Source organism: Rhamphochromis longiceps, linkage group LG14 (assembly GCF_057381845.1).
Source record: "Rhamphochromis longiceps isolate RC_006_pf linkage group LG14, R_longiceps_female_GT1.1, whole genome shotgun sequence".
Classification (NCBI taxonomy): domain Eukaryota; kingdom Metazoa; phylum Chordata; class Actinopteri; order Cichliformes; family Cichlidae; genus Rhamphochromis; species Rhamphochromis longiceps.
In genome coordinates this window covers 36949417-36976887 of record NC_140570.1, presented here as the reverse complement: position 1 = coordinate 36976887, position 27471 = coordinate 36949417, and the positions used below count along the sequence as shown (strand labels likewise).

The following is a 27471-nucleotide window of genomic DNA, read 5'->3' as shown; positions in this document are numbered from 1 at the left end:
AAGGAGAAAACCTGCCCGGAGACGCCCCTGCTGCACAGGCTGCTGGAGGAGAATCAGCAGGTGGGCGAAGACCGAGAACGCTGGACAGTAAAACTTGATTAGATATCAGCTGCCTGCTGGGCTCAGGAGGTGAACCAATCAAAGTGGCTTCACCTAAACATGCGTGCTAGGATGCAGCAAGCTGAACAGCCGATAAAAGGACTGGACTGTGATGGACACCGGACTAACACACACGACCACGCCCTGCTCAAACCGGAGAGAAGAGGAAGATGAGGAAACTTCAGAGATCACAGGCTGCATTTCGCACAGACATTCAATGCTGGAACAAAAACTTCAATTACTTTTATAAAACTGTACATACTGCAGTTTTCTTTCAACCCAGAGGCATCACTTTTATTCCTTGGATACAGAATACAAAAACCAAAGCATCCCCACTCATCCACGTGTGTTTAAACGCCACAGTTTCAACGCTCCGGCTGATGCGAGCTGAGAAAACAGACTCACTCTGAAGCTCTTGGCCCGCTGAGGTATGAGAGAGCGGTTTCACTCCAAAATAAACCATCAGAACAAAAAAGAAAAAGAAAAAAAGAGACAGTTTCATTCACAAACGACAGTTTAAAACATTTGCATTTAATCCCAAAAAACAAAACAAACTTCATATGATGGAGGCAGCGAGTCCTAAGAGGGCCGGGAAAGTGTAGTCGCCTAAATGTAAAGCAACATCAGAGAGAATTACATAATCAAATCATCAACTGGAGTGACTTTTTTTTCTGTGTACATAATTGATTTTGATAGATTTGAAATAAAGAGAAGACCCGAGTAGGTCACATGATTCTTTCAGGTAAAGCAGGTGAACAGCAGCTGATTAAAAAGGAAGAAAACGTCAGGAACACGCGGACAAACCTCAGTTTCACTGATTTTAATCTGGACACGTCAAACGTGCTGCAGTTCAGAAATGGGTGAAACTGAGGTTTGAGGACTTGTTGGGAGTTTCTTCTTTAACCCTCTACTGCACGCCTTACCTCCTGATATTTAAACTCACCGATGGCCTTTCAATGGAACGATAAAGAGAAAAGGGATGTGTGACCTGCGGGGATGAACATCTCGCGTGGGTTTTCTCCCACAGTCCTGGTTTAAAACCAAAATCAACACAGCGGGTCGTCTGGGAGGACGATGCCTGCTGAATCTGTCTTCATTACAGACTCACAGGGGTTAATTTCACAATTTTCCACAACTTCCCAGAGACTTCCTGTTGGCGCGAACGCTCCTGATTTGCACAAAGAACCCTAAACTCCTGCTTAATGCAGATGAAGACGTGGCGGCTCGATGCTGTGCCTTTTAAAACACCCCTCTGCTTTACGCCTGCACCAACACCGCAACTATGCAGTCGGTGGATTCCTGTGTTGCAAATATGTGAATCTCTTTGTAACTCAGATCAGATCAAATGCACTGTGTTAGGCTCAACATAGTGACACGACTGAAGAGAGACTGCTGATGGCTGCTGCCTCTGAGGACAAGCAAACTTCAGCTTTAGGATAAAAATATCACAAAAATGTGATTTTCACAGAATTCTGAAGCAATATTTTTGTGTTTTCAGATTTGATCAAAAATGAATCCACATAATAAATTAATCTTTATGAAAAGTGTCTGAATTTCATGCTGCACTTCCCCAATAATTCAAAGACACAGTTTATGTTGTTGCACAGCGAGTCTGTGCAGTTCAAAGAACAAATCTTTGCTTAAGTGTTGATTAAAAGTTATATTTAGTGATAAAAACTTGATCAAATCTACTGGCTGGCTTGGGAATGACTGTGTCAACATGGATGAGTTGGAGAAGATGGTCGGGATGAGGGAAGTCTACTCAGACTGCTGCCCCTGTGACCCGAACCCAGATAAGTGGCAGAAAACGGACGGATGGATGGAAAACGCCAACATTTCGCCCAAATGGTGTAACTATGTGTGCAGTAGAGTTAAAAAGCCGTCACCATTCAGATCGAGCCGGTGTGCCTGACACCTAAACAGTTGCTGTCCTCGGAGTAAAAAGGGCGCCGTTTTACTGCCACCATCTACTACAAACAATAACTCATTACATGATATTATTACGTTCGATATTGTTCGACACAAAATGAGCCGATGAACAGCAGAGTTTGAATCTGAGCTGAATTAGAATCACATCATCAATTAAAATTTAATTATATCGGCGTCATCTGTGCCGCCACCTTAAAAAATGAAGCGGTGAAACTACAGCGTGACCTGATGGAAAAGACGGAAACTGATCGGAAAGAAGCGAGTTTAGCAAACAGCTGTCACCTCTGCTTAAAGCTCAACATTAACTGGGTCTGGCAGCTGTAATCCTGCCTTTTTAATTTCAACAGCATCAAGAAAATAAAATTGAGGAAAAGGCAGATTTGTTTTTCATTGATTAATGTGCTTGAGATCCTCTTACAGGATATCAGTTTAAGCGTGGTCAATATCTGTGTCAATCACCATTTTCTTGTTTCCTGTAACTATGTTAGAACAGGACGGCGATCGCCTCATTTTGCAGACGATCGGCTAATAAGATGAATCCAATCAATCAATCACTGGGGAAGTTGGAAGTTAATGATTGTCTGTTTCCCGTGGAGAAATTCTGGTTCCTGGTCCTGAACGGAGAGACCACGTCGACCTTATACAGGCTGGGCGATCAATGGGGATGAGAGCCTGCTGGACAAAAAGGATGCAGTGAAGTAATCCAGGCAGTGAAGTAATCCAGGTTACTGTCTGTAACTTCAGCAGAACCTCTGAGGCAGAAACGACCTCTGTGAGGCTCTCAGGGCAGTGTTAGAATGACTTTTTCACACGAACACAGATGTTCTCTCGCAGCAGAGACAACGAGTCTGTAGAGAGAAGTCGCCATTTTTAAACCAAGACACTGATGGACATTTTACTTTTGATGTCTCAGTACTACAGAGAGAGGGGAGGTGAAGCAAAGGGAGGGGGTGTTTGATCACAGCTCAGAGCGCTAAGGAGAGGTTGGTCCGTGGAGGCAATGCACACTTCCTCGTCCTCCACCTCCTCATCATGGATGAAGTCATTTTTTTCCTGTTTTTTAAAACAAATTTAGATATGCAGTGGTCACGGATGAGTAGTGTGATGCATCCAACTCCTCCATCCATCCATCCATCCATCCATCCATCCATCCTCAGACGTGCTGCAGCTTCAGTCTGTTGATACAAACAAAAGGAGGATGTTTAAAAGTGTGTGGCCTAGAGAATGTGCCTTTCACCCAACGCACTTCAGACTACCATAAAGGCTGAACATTTGCAGCCATCACGAGCGCATTCAGCCACTCTGCGGCTCAATGAGAGAAATTATCACATGCACAGAAGCTGGTGATCAATATGAACTCTCGCAGCTGCAGAAAGCCTCTCAGAGCAGATCAGAACGCATCCTGATCCCCGAGTCACAAACAGCAGTTGTATTTCACGTCCCCGGCGTGGCACTTTCCCTCTAAGATGGAAAGATAAGGGAAGGGGTTAAAGTAGCCTGGAAAGATCTGGAACGGCGTCCCGGTGCTTTCAGTTAATGTGTAATTAAATCTGAGAGGCAGTTTAATACATTTTAATATCGAGCGAGTTCATTTTTCATGTTGCTTCCAGCTGATGCCATGGAGGAACGACCACTCGGGAAATGATGTCACCGCACAGACACACAGTCGGTAAAACCTCTTTTTCCTCCTCGTTTCTCATTCCTGTCATGAGTTCATGCTCCTCTTCTTCTTTCAGGGTCACCACAGCAGATCATCGCTCTCTACCATCCTCCTGTCACACCAACCCTCTGCATGACCTCCTTCACTACAGCCATTAGTCTTCTCTGAGCTCTTCCTCCAGCCTGGCAGCTCCCATCCCTCCTCTGCACATATCCAAAGCATCTCCACCCACTCCACCTGGCCAGCACTCTTTTTCACCTCTCCTGTGATGTGGATGATTGACCACAGGTATTTAAACTAACCTACCTTCACTACGTGTTCTCCTCGTTGCATCTGTCTCACTGTCATCTGCACACATTTATTCTGTCCTGCCTCTGACTTTGATTCCTCTTCTCTCCTGTGCATACCGCCACCTGCTCCCTACTGTCATAAAGTCATCTGCAAACATCATACCCTGCAGAGGCTCCCACCTGTCAGCCTATCCATTGCCACTGCAAACAAAGAGGGGCTCGGAGAGAATGATTGCCCACCTGTCACTCCCACCACACACCTCGCCACTGTCCTGCACCACCCTCCCATGCTGCAGATGCCAATAAAGTTGTGGTCACAATGGAAACTAGCTTTAAAGATATCAACATATATCATCTAACACAAATTTTGAACCACACAAAAGCCCCTTTTCCATTAGTACCTACTCAGCACGACTCGCCATGGTTCACGCTTTTCAGGGTTTTCCCATTAGGTCATAGCACCTGGTACAATTTAGTACCTACTCCCGGGTTCCAAACAATCCGAGCAGGTGCTAAAATGTGACGTCATCAGACTGCATGCTACTGATTGTCTGGTCAGCAGCGTCGCTCGATGAGTCATGAAAGCGTCTCGTTCACGAAAATCAAAACCGCCACTTTTAAAACCGGGCAACGAGGGAAACGGCTACAAAAAAAACAACGCCGTGGTCCCCGAGTCAAACGAACAGCCAGACTGAGCAGCAGATATATACTTGCCTGGACGTCCACCGTTGCTGTAGCATTCGCGTCACATATTAATTACATTGTGGGACGCTTTGACGCGTTGCTATGACAATGGCCAAGCATATTAGGAGGTACTCAATTGCAATGGAAAACCAGTCGATCCAAGTCGAGTCGATCCGAGTTGGTACTAACGTAAAGGCAGCTAAAGTATCTGCAAGCTAAAGAGCCAATATTTATTTTTGCTATAGTTTCCTCTCATGAGCAGCGAGGTTTGAAGGCTGCAGGTTGAACTTCTGATATATCTTTTCATTCCCTAACGAGGTTTTATTAAACTTTAAATATTAAAATTTTAATTTAATAAAAGGTTACACTGACCTACTGCGTCACCTTGTGGTGCACGATGGCACTGCACAAAAGTACAGCTCAAACACAGCTCGACTTCAGTTGATATCTCTTCAACACAATACACACCGATGTTTCCATAAAGTCAGAGCAGTCGTTTCTTCACATTTGGTTCAGAACTTTAAAACCTCCTGACATTAGACTATTAATGTTATTAAAAGGTAAAACAGATAAAAAGGTTTTAAAGGATGGAGAATTTTAGAAGACAGGAGGTTTCACTCGGCCATGTGACTCTTTCCAACAATCCATAAACATTACCAAGAGTGCAAAACAGCCTCTTAATGTTGTGTCCGTGACTTGTTCTGCAAACATTGCTACAACAATATCTTTGTGTTTTAATGTTGGCGTTTGCCAATACTTGAGTGATTCACGCAATTCAGCCTCTCCACACTGGAGCCTCAGAAACATCACACGATTTAATTCAATCAGACTTTAAACGGACTCCACTGTATCAGCCCTATCATCTGTCCAGCAGGCTGTAGCTCATTTCCTCTGAAAAGCCTTTAAAAGCTTAATTGTGCCTCTAATTTCCCTGGTTTCCTGATCTCCACCCTAACGCCAACACACACACACACACACACACACACACACACCTGACTTGTGCCGTTTATCACGAATGAGTCATCAGAGGTGTAAATGCAGCTACTGTGGATTTTTATATCAGAACAAAAGGAAAGCAGCGATCCTTTAAAACTGCTGTACTCAGTCCAAATGGTAAAAATTTTACTGGAGTCTGTTTTTAAACGGCCCAGATCTAATTGGATAAAGATAACACACAAGCAGCTGTTATCAACTAATATTCTGTGTTAATCATTTCGATTTAATTTTAAAAGAATCGAGGAATTCAAATTCAAATGTCAAAATTGTTGCAAATGCCAAAAACGTATGGTTTATTCGTATTAAATGACAGAGAAAAGCAACAAATCTTCACTTGAAAAAAGAAAATTATGAAAATAAAAGAATAAAAGTCAAAATTTGCTCCAGCAAAAGTCCAAACAACCTCAGTTCACCTTTGTTTGTTTTTTTTATGGCCGCCGTTTTTATCATCCTTTGCGGCAACAACCTAATTTATACATTAAGAGTAGATTAATTAAAAGTTGTTGAATATGTGTGTTCACATATTATTATTATTTTAAAGCCTTGGTATCTTGGTTCCATCAAGTGGAACTATTCTCATTTGCAGCTCCATGTTTATTTCTGGACTTTAATAAAGAAGCTTAGTATGACTCGCGCTTTAATTTTACCTGTTTAGCTTCTACCACCTTTAAAGAAATTTTCTTCTGATTGGCCGGCCTGCATAAGAAAAATGGGTGGAGCTTCTGTGACTAGCATGATCATATACTTTCTATGGTGTCACATGACACCTGAAAAAGCAACTCAATTTTTGAAACTTTGACCATTTTTAAGATTAACGGATCGTATCAGGATACATGCGGCAGGAAAAGCATAACAGGCCTCCTTCAGTTTGAACCATTTTATTCGGTTCTCCTCTGGTTTTACTTTATGAGATTAATCAATTAACTGCCCACAGATCGCCTTTCTAGCTTTTATCACGCCATCTGAATTTAAGCCCAACTCACGCTGACTTCAAACTGTTTCCATATTATTACAGTTCCAGAGAAAAGGAAATATTTATTATTTAAAGCTTTGCCATTTGCCAAAGTGATAACACCCCAGTCACATGATAAATGGGTACAGGGAGAGTGCTAATGACTGGACTTCCTCCAGCCTGTGGTTTATCCACTTAGCTCACTTTTAAACCACAGCGTGCAGAAAAACAGACGAACGGACGGAAATGTGAAAAACATTGATTCAGACCACGGTGAGTGACTCCTCTTCCCAGCGGTGCATGACTCACGGCACCATGAAGCGGTAATATTATGGGCTATCACCTATATACAGTGGGGCAAAAAAGTATTTAGTCAGCCACCGATTGTGCAAGTTCCCCCACCTAAAATGATGACAGAGGTCAGTAATTTGCACCAGAGGTACACTTCAACTGTGAGAGACAGAATGTGAAAGAAAAATCCATGAATCCACATGGTAGGATTTGTAAAGAATTTATTCGTAAATCAGGGTGGAAAATAAGTATTTGGTCAATAACAAAAATACAACTCAATACTTTGTAACATAACCTTTGTTGGCAATAACAGAGGTCAAACGTTTACTATCGGTCTTTACCAGGTTTGCACACACAGTAGCTGGTATTTTGGCCCATTCCTCCATGCAGATCTTCTCGAGAGCAGTGATGTTTTGGGGCTGTCGCCGAGCAACACGGACTTTCAACTCCCGCCACAGATTTCTATGGGGTTGAGGTCTGGAGACTGGCTAGGCCACTCCAGGACTTTCAAATGCTTCTTACGGAGCCACTCCTTTGTTGCCCGGGCGGTGTGTTTTGGATCATTGTCATGTTGGAAGACCCAGCCTCGTTTCATCTTCAAAGTTCTCACTGATGGAAGGAGGTTTTGGCTCAAAATCTCACGATACATGGCCCCATTCATTCTGTCCTTAACACGGATCAGTCGTCCTGTCCCCTTGGCAGAAAAACAGCCCCATAGCATGATGTTTCCACCCCCATGCTTCACAGTAGGTATGGTGTTCTTGGGATGCAACTCAGTATTCTTCTTCCTCCAAACACGACGAGTTGAGTTTATACCAAAAAGTTCTACTTTGGTTTCATCTGACCACATGACATTCTCCCAATCCTCTGCTGTATCATCCATGTGCTCTCTGGCAAACTTCAGACGGGCCTGGACATGCACTGGCTTCAGCAGCGGAACACGTCTGGCACTGCGGGATTTGATTCCCTGCCGTTGTAGTGTGTTACTGATGGTGACCTTTGTTACTTTGGCCCCAGCTCTCTGCAGGTCATTCACCAGGTCCCCCCGTGTGGTTCTGGGATCTTTGCTCACCGTTCTCATGATCATTTTGACCCCACGGGATGAGATCTTGCGTGGAGCCCCAGATCGAGGGAGATTATCAGCGGTCTTGTATGTCTTCCATTTTCTGATGATTGCTCCCACAGTTGATTTTTTCACACCAAGCTGCTTGCCTATTGTAGATTCACTCTTCCCAGTCTGGTGCAGGTCTACAATACTTTTCCTGGTGTCCTTCGAAAGCTCTTTGGTCTTGGCCATGGCGGAGTTTGGAGTCTGACTGTTTGAGGCTGTGGACAGGTGTCTTTTATACAGATGATGAGTTCAAACAGGTGCCATTCATACAGGTAACGAGTGGGGGACAGAAAAGCTTCTTACAGAAGACGTTACAGGTCTGTGAGAGCCAGAGATTTTCCATGTTTGAGGTGACCAAATACTTATTTTCCACCCTGATTTACGAATAAATTCTTTACAAATCCTACCATGTGGATTCATGGATTTTTTTTCCACATTCTGTCTCTCACAGTTGAAGTGTACCTCTGGTGCAAATTACTGACCTCTGTCATCATTTTAGGTGGGGGAACTTGCACAATCGGTGGCTGACTAAATACTTTTTTGCCCCACTGTAAGGGCTGGTTGGCCTTATAGTTCAGTGCTCCCATCAACCCCAGCAGTAATGAGGGGTGTCACAACGAATGAAGGAAAGGGGCATAAAGGAGCACAGTGTTGTTCAGAGACACATACAAAAGAAAAACAAGTTTAAACCAGTTGTTCTCTTTTTTCTTCAACGTCCAACACCAGAAAAAAAAGAGATCCACGATTCAGTTTTAGTAAATTAAAAGGTCGGCCTCACAGTCTGAGAACTGCTGGTTTAAACAGAGATGAGCAACATAAACAGAAACCAGTTCTGAAGCAGGCACTCAGCTACACTCATGGCAAAAAGGAACCATCAGAGCTCAAAGCCACATTTGCACCCCAGAGTCACACCGACTCTCCAGTTTCCAATCTGTGTTGGGCAGATTAGACTTGCTAAGCATGTGGTAATTAGGATATAATCTGAGAACCCAGATAGTCTGATGATCGGGCCTCTGGAGTTAGTGGCCAATTTTTCTGGGCTTCCAGTGCAGCCGGCTGATATCTGGGGAAAGATTTCCATTTCTGTCCTCGGGCAGGTTTATGGATGCAGATTATTAAAAAGAAAAACTAATAACAACAGCTTTTTAATCAGGTTTTATTGGCATCAGAAAATAGCTGATTGGATCCCAGACTGGGAGTATTTACTCTGTGCCATCTCAAACATGACCCATCAGCAGAATACTTGAGTTTGTCTCATGTATATTCATGGAGATTAATTAGGACCAAACACAAATTATAAGTAAGGCTGATGGGAACTTTGTTGTATGGATGCACGGATTGTGTAATTCTGGGCTTATGCAGATGTTTTAAAAAGTAAATGAATACAAATGTGGCTGTTTATTCATTTCAAAATTAAAACGCCTCCAGGGACTTTCATTTCAGAGCAATATCTAACCTAACTTTAACTCCAGGGAACACTTGGACTTAAAAAAATAAAACAAAAACACATGTATAGAATCACCTGACCAATCAGATGAAAACTGGTTAAAACGTTCGATGACTTTGCCCTAAAATAAGATTTAAAAAAACTTTTTACCCCACTTTCCCCCTCTTACATCATCATCTTTGCCTTTGCTGACATCTCAGATTTAAATATCATGTCTGTGGTTTATAATATTACTGCTCAGTTGTCAATACACCCACTGTTTTCTTCATCCTTCAAGCATTTTAAAAACACCAATTTCCACGAGTTTTGAAGCAAATATCAAGATTTCAGCATCGTTTACAAATGCAAATACATAAAAATATATCTGAACGTTTGCCTGCACGTGACCAAAGGCTGCAAAATATTATTGTCCAACATACTGCAAATGGATTGTATATGGAAACAAGAAAGGTACAAAACTCTTGCCCCTTGCCTATTTACAGAGATTAAACAGACCCTTGGAGATCGCTTAAGAAACAAATGTGTAGCTGCAGACAAATGAGCATCAGCACAGAGTCTACAGTACTGCAAGAATCAAGATAAAACCCTGACCTGATGGTGTATGACAGGTGGAAGCTATTTAACTAATTCATTAAACGTGGATCTTTCTCAGAGGCACCACATAAAAAGTCAAAGCACGCACGATTTAGCTGCATGTTTGCACATAATTCATCTAATAATTATCACAATATTTTAGTCTAAAATAAAACCGCGGAGCAAACCTGATCAGGCGAAGCTATTACACTAAAAACTACCCAAAGAAGACCCTGAAAGAGTTTAATGGAGCTCATTTGGCTCTGCTCACATACAAGATGTCCTCTTAGTTTGTGCACCATCTATAGTCCAGATTTGTTCCCAGCGTTCACCAACAACTCAGCGCCTGAGGCCTGAATTATTCAGATTTCCCTCCTGAGATTGCTGATGGGTAGAGGAGCACGTTAACGGATACTTATGAGTCTGAATGTTTTGAATTAGATTGCTTATAAAATGTGTTTTTAACTGAAATGATCTGGTTCCACAGATGCCATGAGTGTAACTGCAAAACAGGCAAGACAGCAAATGCACTCTGATCATATCATATGATTAACAGCTCACATCAATGCAAACAAATAAGAGGAGGAGACAGAGTAAAAGGTTTGGTAATGCAGGCAGAGCATCAAGCAGCAGGAATTTCATTACAGCCATAAAAACAACAAAAACAAAAGGTTTTACATGCTGGAGAAGAACAGGAAGAGGAGGAGGAACAGCACACGGGGAGTGCATCCAACAAAGGAGGTGGAGTTAAAAGTTTCAGTCCATCAGAGGAGGAGCAGGAAGACAGCCGGGAGGAGTTTCAAAACAGGAAGTGGGTCCTGATCGGTGGAAGGAGGCGGTAGCATTGCAGGTCAGATTTTTTAAAAAGCAGCGTCTAAAGCTATCTTTGGGTCAGGCCACCAAACAGCTCCCGTCATGATTTATTTATAAGGGAATGAAGACAAAAAGAGTGAGAGAGCCACACCATGAGGGAAATGAAAACCAGCACAATCACAAAAAAAGCACAAAAAAAAGAAGAAGCAGGAGCACAGCGTGAGGAGGCGTTAGAGGTGCGCAGGGGATTTACAGTAAGCCACCGTCTCAAAGTCAGTGATAAGGACCGCACCTGAGGACGGCTGCTCTGAGGACGGCTGCGTTTCTGCTGTCGGAGCAGCGTCGCTCTCGGCAGGCGGCGCGTCATCTTCTTTTTCTACTGAAGGTTCAGGCGAGCTCGGTTCAGCTTCCAGGACGGAGGGGGCGGGCGGGGAGTCGGGTTTGTCTGCTGTCGGAGAGAAAAAGGCAACAAGGCTCGATTCAGAATGAAATAAAAGCTTATGCTCAAAGGCAATCTGGAGGGAAATAAAGATGTTCATGTGCAGAGCAACTTGAGAAAAAAGCAACACAGTGTCATTCAGCGTGGTGCTACGTTCTCCTTTGATGTGTGCACGGTTTCCTGTTTCCTATACTTTCATTGCATCCACAATATTAATTCCTCCATTTTATTGTCACAAGAAAGATAAAATAACTGCAGCTATGATGAAGTAAAAATCCTGCCCAGTAGTGCTCTCGACTCAGCCTTTAAATCCTTACAGCATGTGGAGTCTCGTCAATTAGAGATAAATAAACTGCAGGACCCAGCTTGCATCTAATCAGCTGTTGTTGGGTGAGAACCCAAAAATTCTGCAGGTTTTGGAGGCGTTACTTGAATCGAGATTAACATCAGTTAAAATTTAGCTCAAAATGAGCTGAACTGCAAAGCGGCGCGGGAGGATTTCAGATGCTGGGTTAGTTCAAGCGGGAGATTAGAAGCACCTGGATTAATCCTCCTGATGCAGCTGGATTAGAGCTGCTGCTGGTTTGCTGATCCTCACTATACCACAGGACTGTCAGCGTGTAATGTTTCTACTCTCTAAAGAAAGTACTTTTTAGTTAAATATAATAGAAACTAAGCTTTAGAAAAAAACATGTAAAATGACTGAAATTATATGTTGTATTAACTAAATAAAATAACCCAATACACCCAGCATGTGAAGGACATTTCTTTGACATTTATTAAGACTGAACTATTAATAATTGACTTCGTCTTTCCAGTCGCTCTATATTATCCTAGAAACTTGTAAAAAATAAACCGCAAAAACATTTTGAAACAACGAAATCTGAATTTAAATGAGAAAATCCACAAAGCTAAATACTAATGAAAGATTAATGAAAAAAACCATAAATAAATCTGGTTCTAATGTTCTGGTTCTTCATTTAGGATAAATTAAAGCAGCAGAAATAACCAGTCATTTTAATTTGTGCACGTCTTTGTTTTTGTCTCAGTCACACTAGAATAAACATAAGACTGCAACTTTTATGTGCCTGGGAAAAACTGTAGCCTGGTTGATGCACTGATGTTGCATCCTCAACCTCTGGGTGACCAGCTTCAATCAAAAGGTGACTGCACGGGTCGGCTGACAGGAGGAAACCCGTCTGCAGACAGCTGCAGTCACTCTCATACAGACTGGTGAAGGTTTGCAAACTCCTCTGAATCAGTCTGGGCTCATCTGCAACAGAGGACTCAACTTTCCATAGCTGTCATTTCTCACACGTGTTTACACCATCGGAAAAGCTCTGTGTAGTTTTGGTGAAGCGGCTGCGTGGACAGAACATGTAGGAGGTCCTATAAGTCCAGCTAACGCCCTAATACAGCGTCCAGATATTACACTCTCACACACGCCTGTTGGGCGAGTCCTAGAGAAGTGCGGGGTGCAGTGGATGAAAACAGCCTGGTGCGTTTTATGTTGAGGGGTTAATTTTTTTTTATTACCTTGTGACGGGGCTGGAGGCGTATCCTCGTCCACCTTCACCTCACAGGGGGCGGGGTCAGATGGCAGTGCAGTAGGTGAGTCTTTAGGAGCCGAGTCAGGTTCTGACACCATCACCTGGATCTCCTGGATTTCAGCTTTTTCCGGAGGAGACGAAACATCAACGGCTGAGCACAGAGGATGGAGAGAAGAGGTGAAGATGAGGGGAGGAAACAAAAAGGAGAGAACAGAGAGGTGTTGGGGCGGAGGTAGAAAAAGAGAAATCAGAAGAGACAAGGTAAGAAAATAAGAGAGGTGTGAATATTTTCCCCTCACTGACTGAATCTTTGACAGAAACAAAGGGAAAATATGAAGGCTGTCCATTTAACAGATTAAAACCAGAAAGTGACCTTCCTTAATGTCACAATTATTTCTAACGAGCCGTTTTTTTTCCATAAATAACAAAAAGTTATGTAACCATCCCTAAAGGTCTCTGAGAAACGCTGAGCACTACGGGTCACAGGTGCAGCAGCATCCTCCCTGTGCAGGAGGGAGACATGCTGCAGGGCTTCCTGTAGGAGACCAGAGAGCTTAAATGGGCACAAAGTCCTATGTTGAGACACTTCTGCCGACTTACTGGGAGAAATGTTCACCAACTTGACACAAAAGTAAAAGTTCAGCCTTCAGAACAACATAAAAGGTGCCCGAAGCAAAGAAATAAAGACACGTTGTCAATCGCTTCTGCAGCATTTGAAGCTTTACAAGCCCCCAGTTTAAGCGCGCTAAGTTAATATTTGCATTAACTGAAGTGTCTCAACGGCTCTTCTGTGAACACAGTAAAAATGCTTCATTTTCTGCCGCTTATATAGTCAACCAGAGGCTGTCTCCCTCTTCCTGGCCAGGAAGAGGGAGTAGTTCCTAAACCAGCTGAGAGATGTGATCTCTCCAGCATGTCCCGGGCCTCCTTCTGGACATGCAAAACGCTCCGTAAGCTTTACATTCAGGATTGTTGGAGTGCTGTTTCTCTCCTCCGCTAACAGCTCTTCATCCTACATTGCTCCTCTGCGATTTCTCATTAACACACGTAAAATTGCATCAATGATTCTTCTCTTTATAGCCCTGCACAAATGCTAACTTTAACAAATGGTTTTCAAAAAAATGTTATTGCATCATTAGCTGATAAATCCTCGTTATTTATCAGATTTATTGAGTTTAAGCCACCTGGGATATTATTTGATGTTAACACTGGTATAGCACATGTGCAGCAGCTTCAGAAAATTGCTACAATAATTCCCTGTTATGGTCTCAGTGTGGGGTAACTATTCTACCTGCATGCTCCTCGCTCTGTGACTCGGCAGCTTCACTAGAGCTGCCAGCTTGGCTCTTGATCTCTTCCTCCTGCTGCTCCTCCTCCTCTTCCTTCTTCTGTGGGGGGCTGGAATCAACGCTGGAGGGTTTCGGCGGGCTCTCGCCTCCCATGCTGCTCCTGGGTGACAGCAACTCCATCTCCTCTCCCCAGTCTGACACTGGCTTGTGGCCGTCCAGTGGGGAGAAGGGGCTGAGGGGTTTGCCTCCCTCGGGGGACTCCTGAGCGGCCGCTGGGGGCGGGATGTGGACCTTTGGCCTGGGAGTCCGCTGATCTTTGGGGCTTCCTGCTGATGCCTGACGAGAACGAGGTTTGGGAGTTTTTGGGGAGGACTCTTTGCTCTTTGCTTGCTTCTCCTTTCCGATGTCCTTCTTCTCGTCGCCTTTGGAGTCTTGCTCCGAGTCGCTCACCTCCTCATATTCCCCATCGTCACTGGCATCCTCCCATTCATCATCATCCTCTCCTCCTCCATTCTTCTCCTCCACCTAAGGAAAGATGGAAACAAAGAAAGAGTTAGCGATTTATTTATTTAAAATCCTGCAACAAATGCTTTAATTTGGATGTTTGATTGGAGTGGCAGGAGCATTTAAGGCACCGGCTCTCGTGTCCCATTTCAGAAACTAAAAAAAAATTCACACCTCACAAAAAGAAAAAGGATCCATTTCTCTGAAGTAAAGCTCAGCATGACAGATACTTTATTATTCATAGAAGTCCAGATGCACCCGTTACCTTCTGTACTGTGGGAGGTTTAGATTTCTCTTCTTCCTTATCTTTCTTTTTACTCTTCTCTTCCTTCTTCGTCTTGTCCTCCTTTTCCTTCTCCTCTTTCTCCTCCTTCTCCTTTTCCTTCTCCTCCTCTTCCTTCTCTCCCTCCCAGCGGTTGTCATGCATGCTGTGAAAAGTTTCAGAATAAAAGGTTCAGTGGACATCGCATTAGCGTGAGAAATACACCGAAAACCATCGCAATTCTCAACAAGAGCTGTTAAAATGTTTATTATAAAGGAAAATGAGGAACATTACAACTAGTTTAAAAGTCATTTTAGTGTTTCAGACTTCAGTTTCTTCACTGCAGAACAGCTTTGTGATGAAGAATTACATTAAAAAGTCAAGTAAATGGATCTGTCAGCTGATGGTGAGAAAAGTTTTACCTGTAGCTCTGCTTCTGTCCTCGGCCCCTCCCTCTGCTCCGGTCGCCCCTCGGCCCCTGGGTCCTGCCCTGGGACAGGAAGTCGCCGAATGTCGGCGCTTTCGGAGGTCGCTTACTGTCATCTAAGGAGACATCGATGGTGAGTATACATCAAACTATGAACTGCTGTGATGTTTAATCTAAAAAAGCAGAAAGCAGGTGATGGATGTTTCATCATCACTGCTCAAAAGTGAGGCACAGGAGTGTTTTTTTTAAAGTAAGAAATAAAAATTCAAAACGGAGAGGGGGCACACGTTGTGTCATTAACATGTCTTTATGCCACTGGCTGTCTGTTGGAAAGTATCCAGGCATGTAAAAGTCCATCTAATAATGTTAAAAATAAAACATTTCAATAAAAACTGCCTCCACCGATTCTTCCGCCTCCGCTGCGGTCTGCGAGTTAACGTCATAACTTGCGTGACAGCAGCTGTCCCGCTGGGTCAGCTGCAGAGTGCGTCTGAGCTCTGGGACGACGCCAGATGTGTATTATGATTATTATTGATGGCATCAAGAGAGAACGAAAAGATTTTTAAGATAAAGACGAGAAGAGGGATGAGGAAATACTACGAGTAAAACTGAGAACATCCAAATTTTAAAGCCACCTCGTTTGGACTCCTTTAGAGTTACAACTGGAAATTTGAGCGAAAGAAAAAAGAGATGTTGTACAGAGGGTGAAAGAAAGGTGTTGATTAGGTGAGCAGCTAATGGAGACATGAAGGAGGAAAAAATTAATTTTTCCAGTATTTTGTCTCAGGAGAAATCCACATCGAGTTTTCAGTGTCACAAACTGAAGCCAAAATGTTTGTTTTATAACATTTTTTATGACCAACTTTCAGCATCAGCATCATGGGACCAATCTGATGACTCGGGTTTGACACAAAGAATCACAGTTAGAAGATCAACCAAGTATCAAAAAAAGAGACTTTCCACATGCTTTAACTTGTTTTTTGGCCAGCGGCACATTAACACATGCTGATGTTCAAAGTCAATTTAAAGGCAAATTTTTTAATGTGTTGCATATTAAAAGACAAAGGAAAGAAGAAAAAAAGAAAAAAGGCTGATTTTTGGGGTGGTCACATATTCCCTATTTTTAAGATGTGGCTGATTTTTTTATGGAATGACCTCAATAGAAAAAAGAAATGTGGAAATTTGAAAAAAAAAAAAAAAAAAAAAAAAAGAGTCAGAGAGGGAAGAAGAGCAGAGGACACGAGGAGAAGGTCAGAGACCAAAAGCTCAGACGAGGGAGGAGGATAAGAGCTCAACAGGGAGAGAGGAGAGGATGTCATTAAAAGGTCAGAAAGAGACAGATACAAGTACAAACGAAAAGAAGGGATCAGTGAGGAGACAAAGGATGTAGGCGACAAGACTGAAGAGGACTGAAGGATAAATCACAGTGAAGACATGAACGCAGCCAAAGCCAAGGCTCAAAAACTGAGGACCATCCACAAACACTGGTGGACATCCTGAGGTCGCTGTGTGTGCAGGCGGCAGCATCTGAAGCGTTTCCAGCCACAGAAAGATTAGAGCTGCTCACACAAAGGCAAACCTCTCCGAGCTGTCACAACGTCTGTGATTTTAGAGATGAGAGCAGTCAGAATTTACATCAGGGTCTCTGAAGGTTTAATTGAGACAGATTCAGAGTATTTGGATATTTCCAAAGACTCAAGATTAACCTGCATTTAAAATTAAAAACATGATTTGCTACTGTTGCTTAATTCTCACAGTTATACACAAGTTTCCTAATTTCAGTGCCTTGAATGAAGACAGTTTGCCTTTGGTTTGGACTTTCTGGGGCCTGTAACATGAAGCATGTTTACTTCAGGTTTAACTCCAGGTTAAGTAGGTGGGACACGGTAACTACTGTACTGACCAATCAGTTCTCTGGAAAAATAACATTCCCAAAGGGGATCCTGTGCTTTTCCATTTCAGGCAGTATGAGAGACTTTAGTTTAAAATAATAATAATAATAATCTTTCCTTGGTGAATCAATAACAGAAAGATCCTTAAGATCCAACTGTATTGCTTCTAAACGTTCATTGAACGATGACATACAACTATAACAGTCCTATAATCTTTAAACAGGGCACCTAAGCCTCGACCTTTCTGCAGGAATGCCTGTATTCAACGACCTGTTCACATAACTGGACCCTGCATACTGCAGCTGTAACTACAGTCAGCTCTTCCTCGTCTTAAGGAGTGAAGCCTGATAAGAAAAAGATGAATGCTACAGGCCCCGGGTCTTAACATGAGCTAAAAAGAAGTGGAATTAAACGCTGGTATCAATAGTGGACTAAGCTGATTGTCATAATAACACCATTAAGGGCTGCGCCATCATGAGGGTGAGTCGGGCATGTGAGTTAGGGGTGAGGCTGGTTTTGGGTGCAGCTGCTTCACACAGACACACTCAGACTCAGGCCCATGCTGTGGTCTAACCTGAGGCCCTGCCCCGAGGCTCTGTACGAGAGTTATGCCCCCGCGCTGCAGAGAGGACACACAAACACGTTACACTACGTCTGCCACACACACACCAAAAACATTATCTGTGAAATAAGGTTTTGACATAAACACTCACTGCAACTCTGTAAACATCGTTTATCTTGCTACTAAGTAAAGACCATTAAAATCTCTGCCTAGTCAAATAAAGTCTTCAGTCCTTTGAAAAATAAAATAAACATGCAGGAGCTTCGGTCGGGTTGGTCAAAGTCAGTTAGCACAATAAAGGAAATCCGGACTCCTCCAAACAGAACGACCGCGGCTTAACTCCAAGCTTAATCTGGACTCTGGGGAAACACGGCGAGCATTTACATAACGAGCTTAATTACTCAGGAGGGCGACTGTGTTGCCTCTCATACAGAGTGGGGTGTTTGACGTGTATACATCAACACAGCAGAGAGACATCGTGTCAGACGAGCGAAGCCGTGGCATGGAGGTGGATCGAGGGTCAGCTGCTGTGTTGTGCAACAGCATGCGATGGGTGTGCGTGCGTCTGTGTGTACTTGCCTCTCCTGCCGCCCTCCGATGGGATACCCTCAGTGGCCGCATATGGGTCCTCTTTGAACCTGTGAAAACAGCCACAGGGTTACACACACATCAAACGTTAGCGCCCTCTCTGCCACGTCAGTCTGTCGCCATCTTTATCCCAGCAGACGCCTTCCATCGTGCTCACCTCTTCCTCCCCCTCCATCTTTGTAAAGTCACTAAAGTTCTGTAGCAGAGCTTTAGTAAACCCAACATAAGCGGCACTATTTCAGACACTACAGACTACTACTACACAACACAGATATTCAATGAGGGTTTCTAAGTCTGGACTTTTGCGGGACCAACCAAAGACCGTCACAGACCGGTCCTGAAGCCTCATGAATGCTGTGGCTCACTACACTCTATCCTACTTTGCTGCATTTATTCTCCCTTGAACTGCGCCCCTGCCACTGAGAAGCATCTCCTTTCAATTCCATCTGATAAAGTCCAAGCAGGTTGTCCAGCTGCTCTGCTGGAGTCCTGCTGAGATGATCGTCCCTCTGGCTCAGTCTCTAAACTCTGCAGATGACTTCTGAAGCTCCATCAAAGTCACTGTCAGGTTTCTGGTCACCTCTTCTTGAGATTGTTAGCATCTTCCACTTCAATACTGTGCCGACTCTCAGACTCTGAACGGTTTTTGATCCATTTCTTTGCCACAGTTTCATCTAAGAGCTCTGCAGAGGCCTCCGATAAGCTCGAGGAGGTGGCTGGGGAGAAGGAGGCCCCCCTCAATGCTCTATCAAAGTGACTCGATGGATGAATTGATGTGCAGAGGCTGCCTTAAGACTTCCTGGCATCTTTTTGTTCTGCAGTTTGAATTACGGGATCTTAGTTTACTTTTAAAAGAAAGACTCTTACATGTTGTCCGTCTTCTGTGCGTCCCACTCTCGTCTCCACTGGCCTGTGGCGTTACGATGGCGTGCTAATCTCTCCTCATCTATCTGCTCACGCTCCTTCTTCCAGCGCAGGTACTCTGCTCTTTCCCGGCCGGTCATAGACATCGTCATATCCATAGAGCCTTTGGGACCAGGTCTCCGGCTCTGCAGAGAAGTCAGAGTAAATAATTCAGCCACAGGAGTTTAAATAAAGACAAAGGTAATGCTCATAAACAGAACCACCCGAAACCCATTTTTAAAGAAGTACTCACGGTCCACTCTTTTTCCAGCTCAGACCCTGTCTTCACATTGTCAAAGTCCAGTCCCCCCCAGTTTCGTACATGTCTCCGGCTGCCCTCCTTGCGGTCCGTGTCCGGGGCTGGACCTGAACGTCTCGGGTCATCCAGGAAGTTACGGGTCGGTTTGTCTCCATCCTGCTGTGAAACGGAACGACTCTGTTCAGCTCAGGCTAGTTCCTCGCTGATTTTAAATGATTTTAAAAAAGCAAAACAAAAATACTGCGCAGAAGAACCACACGATTTAAATGTGAGACCAAAGCAGAGACGGTTAGCTTCATAACACTTGATCTTATGGGAAATTTATGTTATAGTAATTTAAGAGGATAAAAAAAACACATCTGGTGTGTGTACAGTCATAACAATCCATCTGTGCTGTCTCACCGGACAACAATTTATGCATTTACACACATCTCTGCTATATTAAGCAAATTAAACTCCAATAAAAATAAGTGGTTAGAAAAGTTTTATTATAATGTTGGTCTTTCAGAGCCTTGTCTGTAAAATCCATTTCTGGAAATCAAACCCGCTACGACACATGGCAGCTGAAAAAAACCCAAAAAAAACCCCCAGTGACTTCCATACCCGCTGTCCTCTCTCATACTCCGCTATCCTCTCCATTTCTTCATTCATCTTCTCAATGTTCTGTCGTCTCTTCTCCTCCCATTCCTGTCAGGAAGTTTGTGACATTCGAGTTATTATTGAACAGGATGTTAGTGTTACAACCGTTTTAACAATACTGGAAAATGACTGCATCGTCCATGTTACAAAGTCCTCCACCAGGAGGTAACTGCAGCAGATTTTTGAGCCAAAATAAAAAATTTTCTGCAGTATTTTCCCAAAAATCCCAGTTTTAGTACTTCTGTGTTAAAAGATTAAAATGGCTGGGACCAAAGTTAGAGCACGTGCCGTGGCTACAGCAATACTTTTGTAGATGTTACATACACATGTAAATTCTTTGTATCATGTTTTTTCTACACACTGAAATCATCCCAGCTCCTGTTTTAAACTGAAAGTCAACATTCGGTGCTTAAAAGCACAAGAACAGAAGCAGCTTTGAACATTCACAGGTCGTGCACTCGAATTTAAACAAGACACACAACTGGATATGGATTAGCTCGGTTTATAGATCATTTATAGATTATAGATAGTCATCTTTCGTTTATTATTTCACTTTAATATGAATTTTTTAATATATGACAACAAATGTGACATATTCTCATACCTCTGAATGGACTTTAACAGTTAATAAATTAAGCTAAGCCCCATGAGACTTCATTGATACATGACTTCAAGTAATCACACTACCATGTATACCACACAGTCACACTCTAAATGTATTATCTTCAGTGTCTTGCATCGTGCATCATGCAGCTGCATCCTGTGTGAAAACCTCCCTCAAACAGTTCATCCTCACCCACCTTGGATTTCCTGTCTATTCCTCCTGGTGTCCCTTCTCCTCCTCCTCCCCCTCCTCCTCTTCCTCCTCCTCCTCTTCCTCCTCCTCCTCCTCTCCTTCCTCCTCTGCGTCCATGGCCTCCTGCCTCACCAGGCTCTCCATCTCTGGGTGTTCTCGGTTCCCAGTCTCTCCTGTCTTGGCGACCTCCGCCCCCACCTCCTACTCCTTGTCCTACTTGTCCTCCACCACCACCACCTCCTCCTCCTCCTCCACCACCTCCTCCTCTCTGACCTCCCCGACTCATTCGCCCAGACCCGGTCCTCCTGGGGGGGCTGCGGCCATCACTCTGCCCTCTGTGGCTGTCGCTCTCCTCTGATGTCTTCCGGCCGCGAGGAGTTCCCAGTCTCCATTCGTTCACAACTCTCTTCTCCTGTAAGCAGCACACACACAGACTTTCACTGTGAACGGAGTGATTTTAACAGCACCTTAGTTACAATTTCAGTCAGCTGCTGGAGGAGGCTCAACATGACATATGTGGTAGTTTAAAAACACCATCCTTATTCCTGATTCTTTGACTAATCAAAACACCTAAGTGTCCATTTTAGCCTGTTATAATGTGGATCAATAACAACTTATAGATCATATTAGTTATATTTGGCTACCAATAAATTATAAGTGAGGGAAAAATCTGTTTTGGATACATTTTGGATTTTTTGTGGTGCTAGAAGAGTTACAGCGCATGGCAAAAGAAAATAAAGGTTTGGTTGATTTATGGTGTAAAATTGAAGTTTTTCATTTAGATTTTTGTCAAAAAAATCTGAGTTAAAAAGGTACTTATCAGCAGTAGAGCTCATAAGAAGTCAGATAAAGCCGTATTTTATTCACACTTTAAATTAGATAGCTTGACAGCAGCTCATTGGAAAAGAAGGAGAATGACCTTCATTGCCTTCAAACACCATTATTACATTATTAATATTATGTAATAATGGTAATTCATAATATAATACATTATATTATTATTATGCAATTACTTTTTTCAGTATTGTCAGGAATGTTAATATTTCAAGACCATTTCAAAAAATTGCAAGCAATAGCACGCCGTAACTTTTAGGATATAAAGGGACTAACAGGGTGAAGATTATAACAACACATCATCTTCAACCCAGGAAATGGAACAGCTCAACTCTTACAGTTACAAACTCGTCAATCTAATGAATGTCACATGAACTAAAGACTAATCTGCGCTATGGATTATGCAAAGAGCTACAACATGATGAACTCTGAGAGGCTGAGTTATGAGACAGAAAGAGGCCATCGTCGTTCATCAGGTTTTCAAAGGCCTCTTCAGAAAAGGTCCAACAGACTAATGGGCCCAGATCAACCCTTTAACCAGTCAGACAGGCGCTCGTGTGGAGCAGGCAGCCCCCTGCTGTTCTCCAGGCCTTTCTTTTGTCTTATGACCTTTTCAGTTTGAAATCTAGGTGCCGGCAGTGATCGGTAGTCTTTTCTGAGGCAATCTGGATCTCAGCAGGCGCTCACTCCACTCTTACACCTGTATCCCCCCTGGATCTGCTTACCAGCTTCTTCAGCCCACAGGAGACTAATTATAAACGTGGCAAACTAAACGACTAATCGAGGGGGGGGGACTGGTTGTGCCAAAAAACAGAGCGTTAAAAACCCTGATTTTAACCAATGGGCCATGAATGCAGCTCTAAAAGAATCATGATGTTGTTGTGGTTTGCCATATTGTTCCCAGTTCCCTGCAGTTCCTCTACTGACCACTTGAGGCTGCACCCTAAAGTGAGTCCCTGTGTTAAAATGAGCCTTTACAGGAAAAGCAAACATGTTTGCAGACCGGTATGAAATCTAGTCTCTGGATAGTTCACTGTCCATGTGTCCATGAGGCCAATTCAAGTATTATTACTCTGTTACTAATTATTGGGCATTTTTCTGGTGCATGATCAGCTTGGCAGGCTTAGCCGATCATTTAGAACTGCACTGTTTTTACCCCAAAGGTGTCCTCCTTTGGGGTAAAAACAAGCAAAAAACAAACAGACAACAAACCCCCCAACATCCTGGCAGCCAAAATGCAGGCTTCAGAAAAATCAGAGTCAATGTCGCTATGGCTACATCCATCCATTATATGCAATCCATGTTTTTTCTCCTTTTCAGACAAATGTGTCCACGGCATTTGTCCAATTTGTGTTCACAAGGCACGCTTAAATCCTGTTTGTCTGCAGGAGAAAAGGATAGATCTAACAAACAGATGATCTGCATACCGAGCAGAAAGAGCTGGATAAACCGATTACACAGATAGTTCTCCAGCATGGTCGGGTACTTTAATGAGCTGGCTAAAGTTCATTCTGCACAAACATCTGCAGTTAACAACATTATGTTAGTACAGCAGGTACAATCATCTCAGCTCTGTTTCAAGACAATTACCCAACATGCCTTTTTAAAATCCCATTTTTGCCCAGCAGAGCTGCATGAATGGATAAACACGTTAAAGAGAAAACTCATCTCATGAACTCTCACAGGGTAACTTTGGGTATTTTTAGTGTGTGCTGTGCTCTAATTTTATGCCCGCTGCTTCACTGTTCCCTCCAGCCATCCTAGGCTTAGTACTTCAGGCCTTTGAAAGCAAAGTGCCAGCAGAAGAGTGTTAGAGGACAATTACCTTTACAGATTTGTAATCAGTAGGAATCCCTGCCACGATTTGTAAAAACAGATAAACGTCTCCCATCACTACTTTGTGTCAAAGAAGTGAAATATATATTTAATCATTTTTAATCCCAGAAAATCCAATAAAAAAGAAAAATAGCTGTGTGCAATGGTGACTGAAGTTCCCACATATGTGGCCCAGTTAGAGTCTGGCACCTGCCCACAACACTTCTGTTCTGACGCCAGATCTGCACCAGTACACTTTGTTTTGATTTTTATCTAGTGCGAGCGGGCGAAAGCAGCTCGCTTCTCTTTGCTGGCTTCCAGTTTACGGATTAATTTTAAAATCCTTTATTTTCCATTTTATCTGTCTGAAATGCTTCACGCACATATCCTGTTTCAGATGCTTTTATCTCTTACTCGGTTTGACTGTACAGCACTTGGGTCGGCCCTGTTGTTGTAGGTTAAAAATGCTTCATAAATTAAGTGAATAAATGATAGTGATGGAAGTACAACATAATCTGAACCGGCACCACCACACAAAGGATGTTCAGTTCGACTTGATTTCTCACCCCTGTTGCTTTAGAAAGGTCGACTGTGACAGTGAAGTTTTCTTTCTCCGTCTTTGGCTCGTGGGGGCGGGGCTTACGAGGTGTAGTCACCGCAATGCCCTCTTGCTCTGCTTTCTTCTTATCTTCCTCTATTTCCTGTTAAAAAATAAATAAATGCAGGAGCCCAGTGAGACTAATGCTTAATAAGAAACGCACCAAAGACAAACAGGTCTGGGGTGTGTTCTGTGTTCATACGACAAAAGTAAGAAGATTAAGTCAAGTAGTCATCCGTGTGCAGCTGATGGACACTTTTCTCCCACAATGCAATGCGCAAAGGGAATAGGACAGCCACTAATATCGGGAAAACCAAAAACTGTTTGTTTATGGGAAAAGAGTGTCTATTTTCCAATTAAAAAGAAAATTATTTTAATCGCTCTGAACTGATGATATTGTGTTTCATCCTTCAGACACTTTTTTTTTTTTAATTTCTCAGTCTGTACATGTGAAGCTCAAGAGAAGCTGTGGTTGTATCTTTTCTGAGACCTGAAAAGAAAAATTTGGTTTTCTAAACGTTTCTCATCATATTTCAGTGGCTACAAGTCTAATGAAATAAGACATATGACAACTATTTAACTTATTAAACAGCTCCCAAATCTATTGATGAGACCATGTTGCTCATTCAGCTTCATGAAGTGAAGAATTCCTTAAAAAATAGAAACGAGTAGCAGTAAATCCTGAAACATCAGCTCGCCTCAACATCCCAGCAAATAAGATCAAAACGCAGCGAGTTCAAATTCAACTTGAAAGTGTTGGCTGCTTGCCGTGAATAAATAAATTCAGAAGAGAAATGGTTTGAAACAAACAAACAAAAACAGTTATTCAGGGTTTCCTGATTCAAAACAGGGCTTTTGGGGGCGCACACAGCATGAGTGGCTCCACTGAATGTTTATAAAGGCCACTTAAGATTTTAAGGTATTTCAAGCTTGAGTTCATTAAAGCAAACTTGTAAAAAAAAAAAAAAAAAAAAAAAAGAAGTTGTTGAAATATCTTTTAACCACAGTCCTAATTTGTCTTGGCTTTTGTCTCAAGTATGCAGTATAATCTTTGACTAATGTGGTAAAACAAGCTGCTTTTATGTAGAAGTGAATCGTTGTGTTTTGAGACATTCTGGGGATGTCATCATTCTTCGGTGAGGACAGTTATCAACATCAAGATGGTAGTATTAAAGATACATTTAGCGTGTAAAATCTTTCCGTACCTGGTACCTCTTCATCAGAGCTTCATTCTTCTTCCTCAGAGCTTCAATTCGCTTGTCCAGCTCTGCATCCTTCTCCTCCTTTGTCTTGAGATCCACCGTTGAAGACTGAAGCAAAGAGGAGGAAAGCAGAAGTGACAAGACCGGTTTGGCCTGTAATACTTTAATGTGCAGCGCTAAACTAAGCACAATGAAGATACATCAGCTGTCCCAGCTTAATTAAATAATTGTTTTGCTTTTATTAAAGAGGAGAAAGAAATAAGACACCCATATACAAATATTCTATGAGAGAGAAAGAGCGAGAGATTGCGCTCAAAGAACGCAAAACTGAAATCAACGAGAATAAAGATGGCAGTAGTAGTAGCAGAACATACTTTTATACACTTGTCTCATCTTTGTACTTCTGTCTCATGTTACCACTTTATTATTCAACTTTATGTTTTTAAATGCTCATGAATTGTTTCTGTCGTAACGATAAACGATAGTTTAAAGGTAAGGGAAACATTTAGTGACTTCTCCGGGAGGCGGGAGATGCAAATATGAACGCCCTGTGTCCAAGTTTAACAACAGACAGAAGGCAACAACTTTGCATACTTTTCGGATGAATTTAATTTAAATATAGGATGTTAGGAACCAAGAACAGCCTTAAAAATAACAGCAATTGAAATGACTCTCCAAAATACGAGCCTGAAACCGTTACCAGGGTGGCTGTGAGATGATTAGACTTCCTTCTAGACAGACTTTGGTCCTCCTGAAAGTTTTGGGTAACCTACACAGAAGATCAAGACACTGTCTGCAGTGTTTTTACTCACCATAGCTGCCTTCGGGTCTTCTTCACACACTGGTGGCTGGCTGCTTGTTCCACCTGTAAAGAAGATTAGGAGGATGAGGAGCATCCTACCGTTTCTTTACCTCCACTATACAGATACTACACCTTCAGTAAGGTGAGTTTCTTTGCGTTAACCCGTGAGCACAGGAACAAGAAGGATGAATAGAAACCCTAGATTACACAGTAACAGAAATTGAGCGGTGACTGGGTACCGCCCTCTTTTCCCTTCTGCTGTTTCACCCTTCCTCACTATTGATTACACTATTGAAGGTAATCGCAGGTGAGTTTACAGCCAGGTGTGTGATGAAACCCATTTCAAAAGCTTCTGTAAAAGTCTCAGAGCTGCAGACAAGACGTATATATGACACCCGAGGAACAGTACCACAGCACACATACCTGAGGCTATTTTAGCACATCCAGCCTCACCTGAGCTGCAATAAAGTACTGGTTTGGTGTTTTTGTCTGTCCCTGGTATGCTGTTCAGTAATGTAAGCACACTGAGCCATGTCTGAGCTGTCTGAGCCGATACAAAGCCGCGAGGAGCCCACGAGACGTGGAAACAGACCACCGCAAACAGAGACGACGTGCAGAAGAACACCTGGATGAACGTTCACACGCACTAAAGTTACAGTCCGTTCACGTTACCTGTTTCAGAGGGAACTGTTGCAACGGCAATAAGGGTCAATGTTTGAACTCGCTGCTGTTCGCCAATTCCTCCGCCTCAATCCGTCCTCATTATTCCACTTCCTGTTAGCAGCGGCTAACTTCCTGCCAAATAAATCCCGCCTCCCGGTTCTTAAAAAGACAGTACACTTTCTGACGGCTCAAAACGATCCCAGCAGATTTTCGCTGGAAAAGTCTGCCTCTGCGCACCACCACAGTGGATTTTAAACCAAACCATCAGGATGTGACTGAAGTACAGACTTCCAGCTTTAGCTTAGCGGGCTTTACAAAAAAAATGTCTGGGAACAAGACATTTTTTTTATACAGAGCCCCCAACTTTAGAGGCTTAAAGATAATTGGACAATTGACTGAAAATTAATTTGTGACACCTGTCCATTTATTATTATTTCAAGCACACCTAATATTCTGAAGTTCAACTTGTATTTTATGGCTTTTCGCTGCATTTTTAAATGTGAGAGAAGAAGAGATGGCAGTGTAAGTGAGGAAGGCTGCCATTAAGCTAAAAAAACAAACAAACAAAAAAACCAACAACAACAAAACAATAACATAAATAA

General features: G+C 42.8%; 1 protein-coding gene across 2 annotated transcripts; it reads right to left on the bottom strand.

Moving 5' to 3' along the window:
* Positions 1–538: 538 nt before the first annotated feature.
* ccdc9 (coiled-coil domain containing 9) lies at positions 539–27007 on the bottom strand. 2 transcript variants are annotated; one of them, XM_085379435.1, is made up of 15 exons: positions 26879–27007; positions 26217–26269; positions 25408–25512; positions 24171–24305; positions 20960–21367; positions 20124–20207; positions 19515–19679; positions 19226–19407; positions 18350–18408; positions 15312–15432; positions 14893–15055; positions 14126–14648; positions 12821–12985; positions 11138–11293; positions 539–3203 (listed from the first exon to the last, which is right to left on the bottom strand). In XM_085379435.1, the coding sequence occupies exons 2-15, from the start codon at positions 26217–26219 to the stop codon at positions 3199–3201; spliced, it is 2274 nt and encodes a 757-aa protein (XP_085235561.1). In that variant the 5' UTR covers positions 26220–26269; positions 26879–27007; the 3' UTR covers positions 539–3198. The 2 variants fall into 2 exon arrangements, with proteins under 2 accessions (XP_085235561.1, XP_085235560.1); XM_085379434.1 differs by lacking the exon at positions 539–3203 and having other exon boundaries at positions 9343–11293.
* Positions 27008–27471: the final 464 nt, after the last annotated feature.

Bases quoted from the DNA above. Each gene is read 5' to 3' on its own strand.
- ccdc9 (XM_085379434.1), bottom strand. The intron at 19,680-20,123 runs GTATGGAAGTCA...TCCGTTTCACAG, and splicing joins AGTATGAGAGAGGACAGCGG to CAGGATGGAGACAAACCGAC. The intron at 15,433-18,349 runs GCAAGTACACAC...ATGTCTCCTTAG, and splicing joins ATCGGAGGGCGGCAGGAGAG to ATGACAGTAAGCGACCTCCG.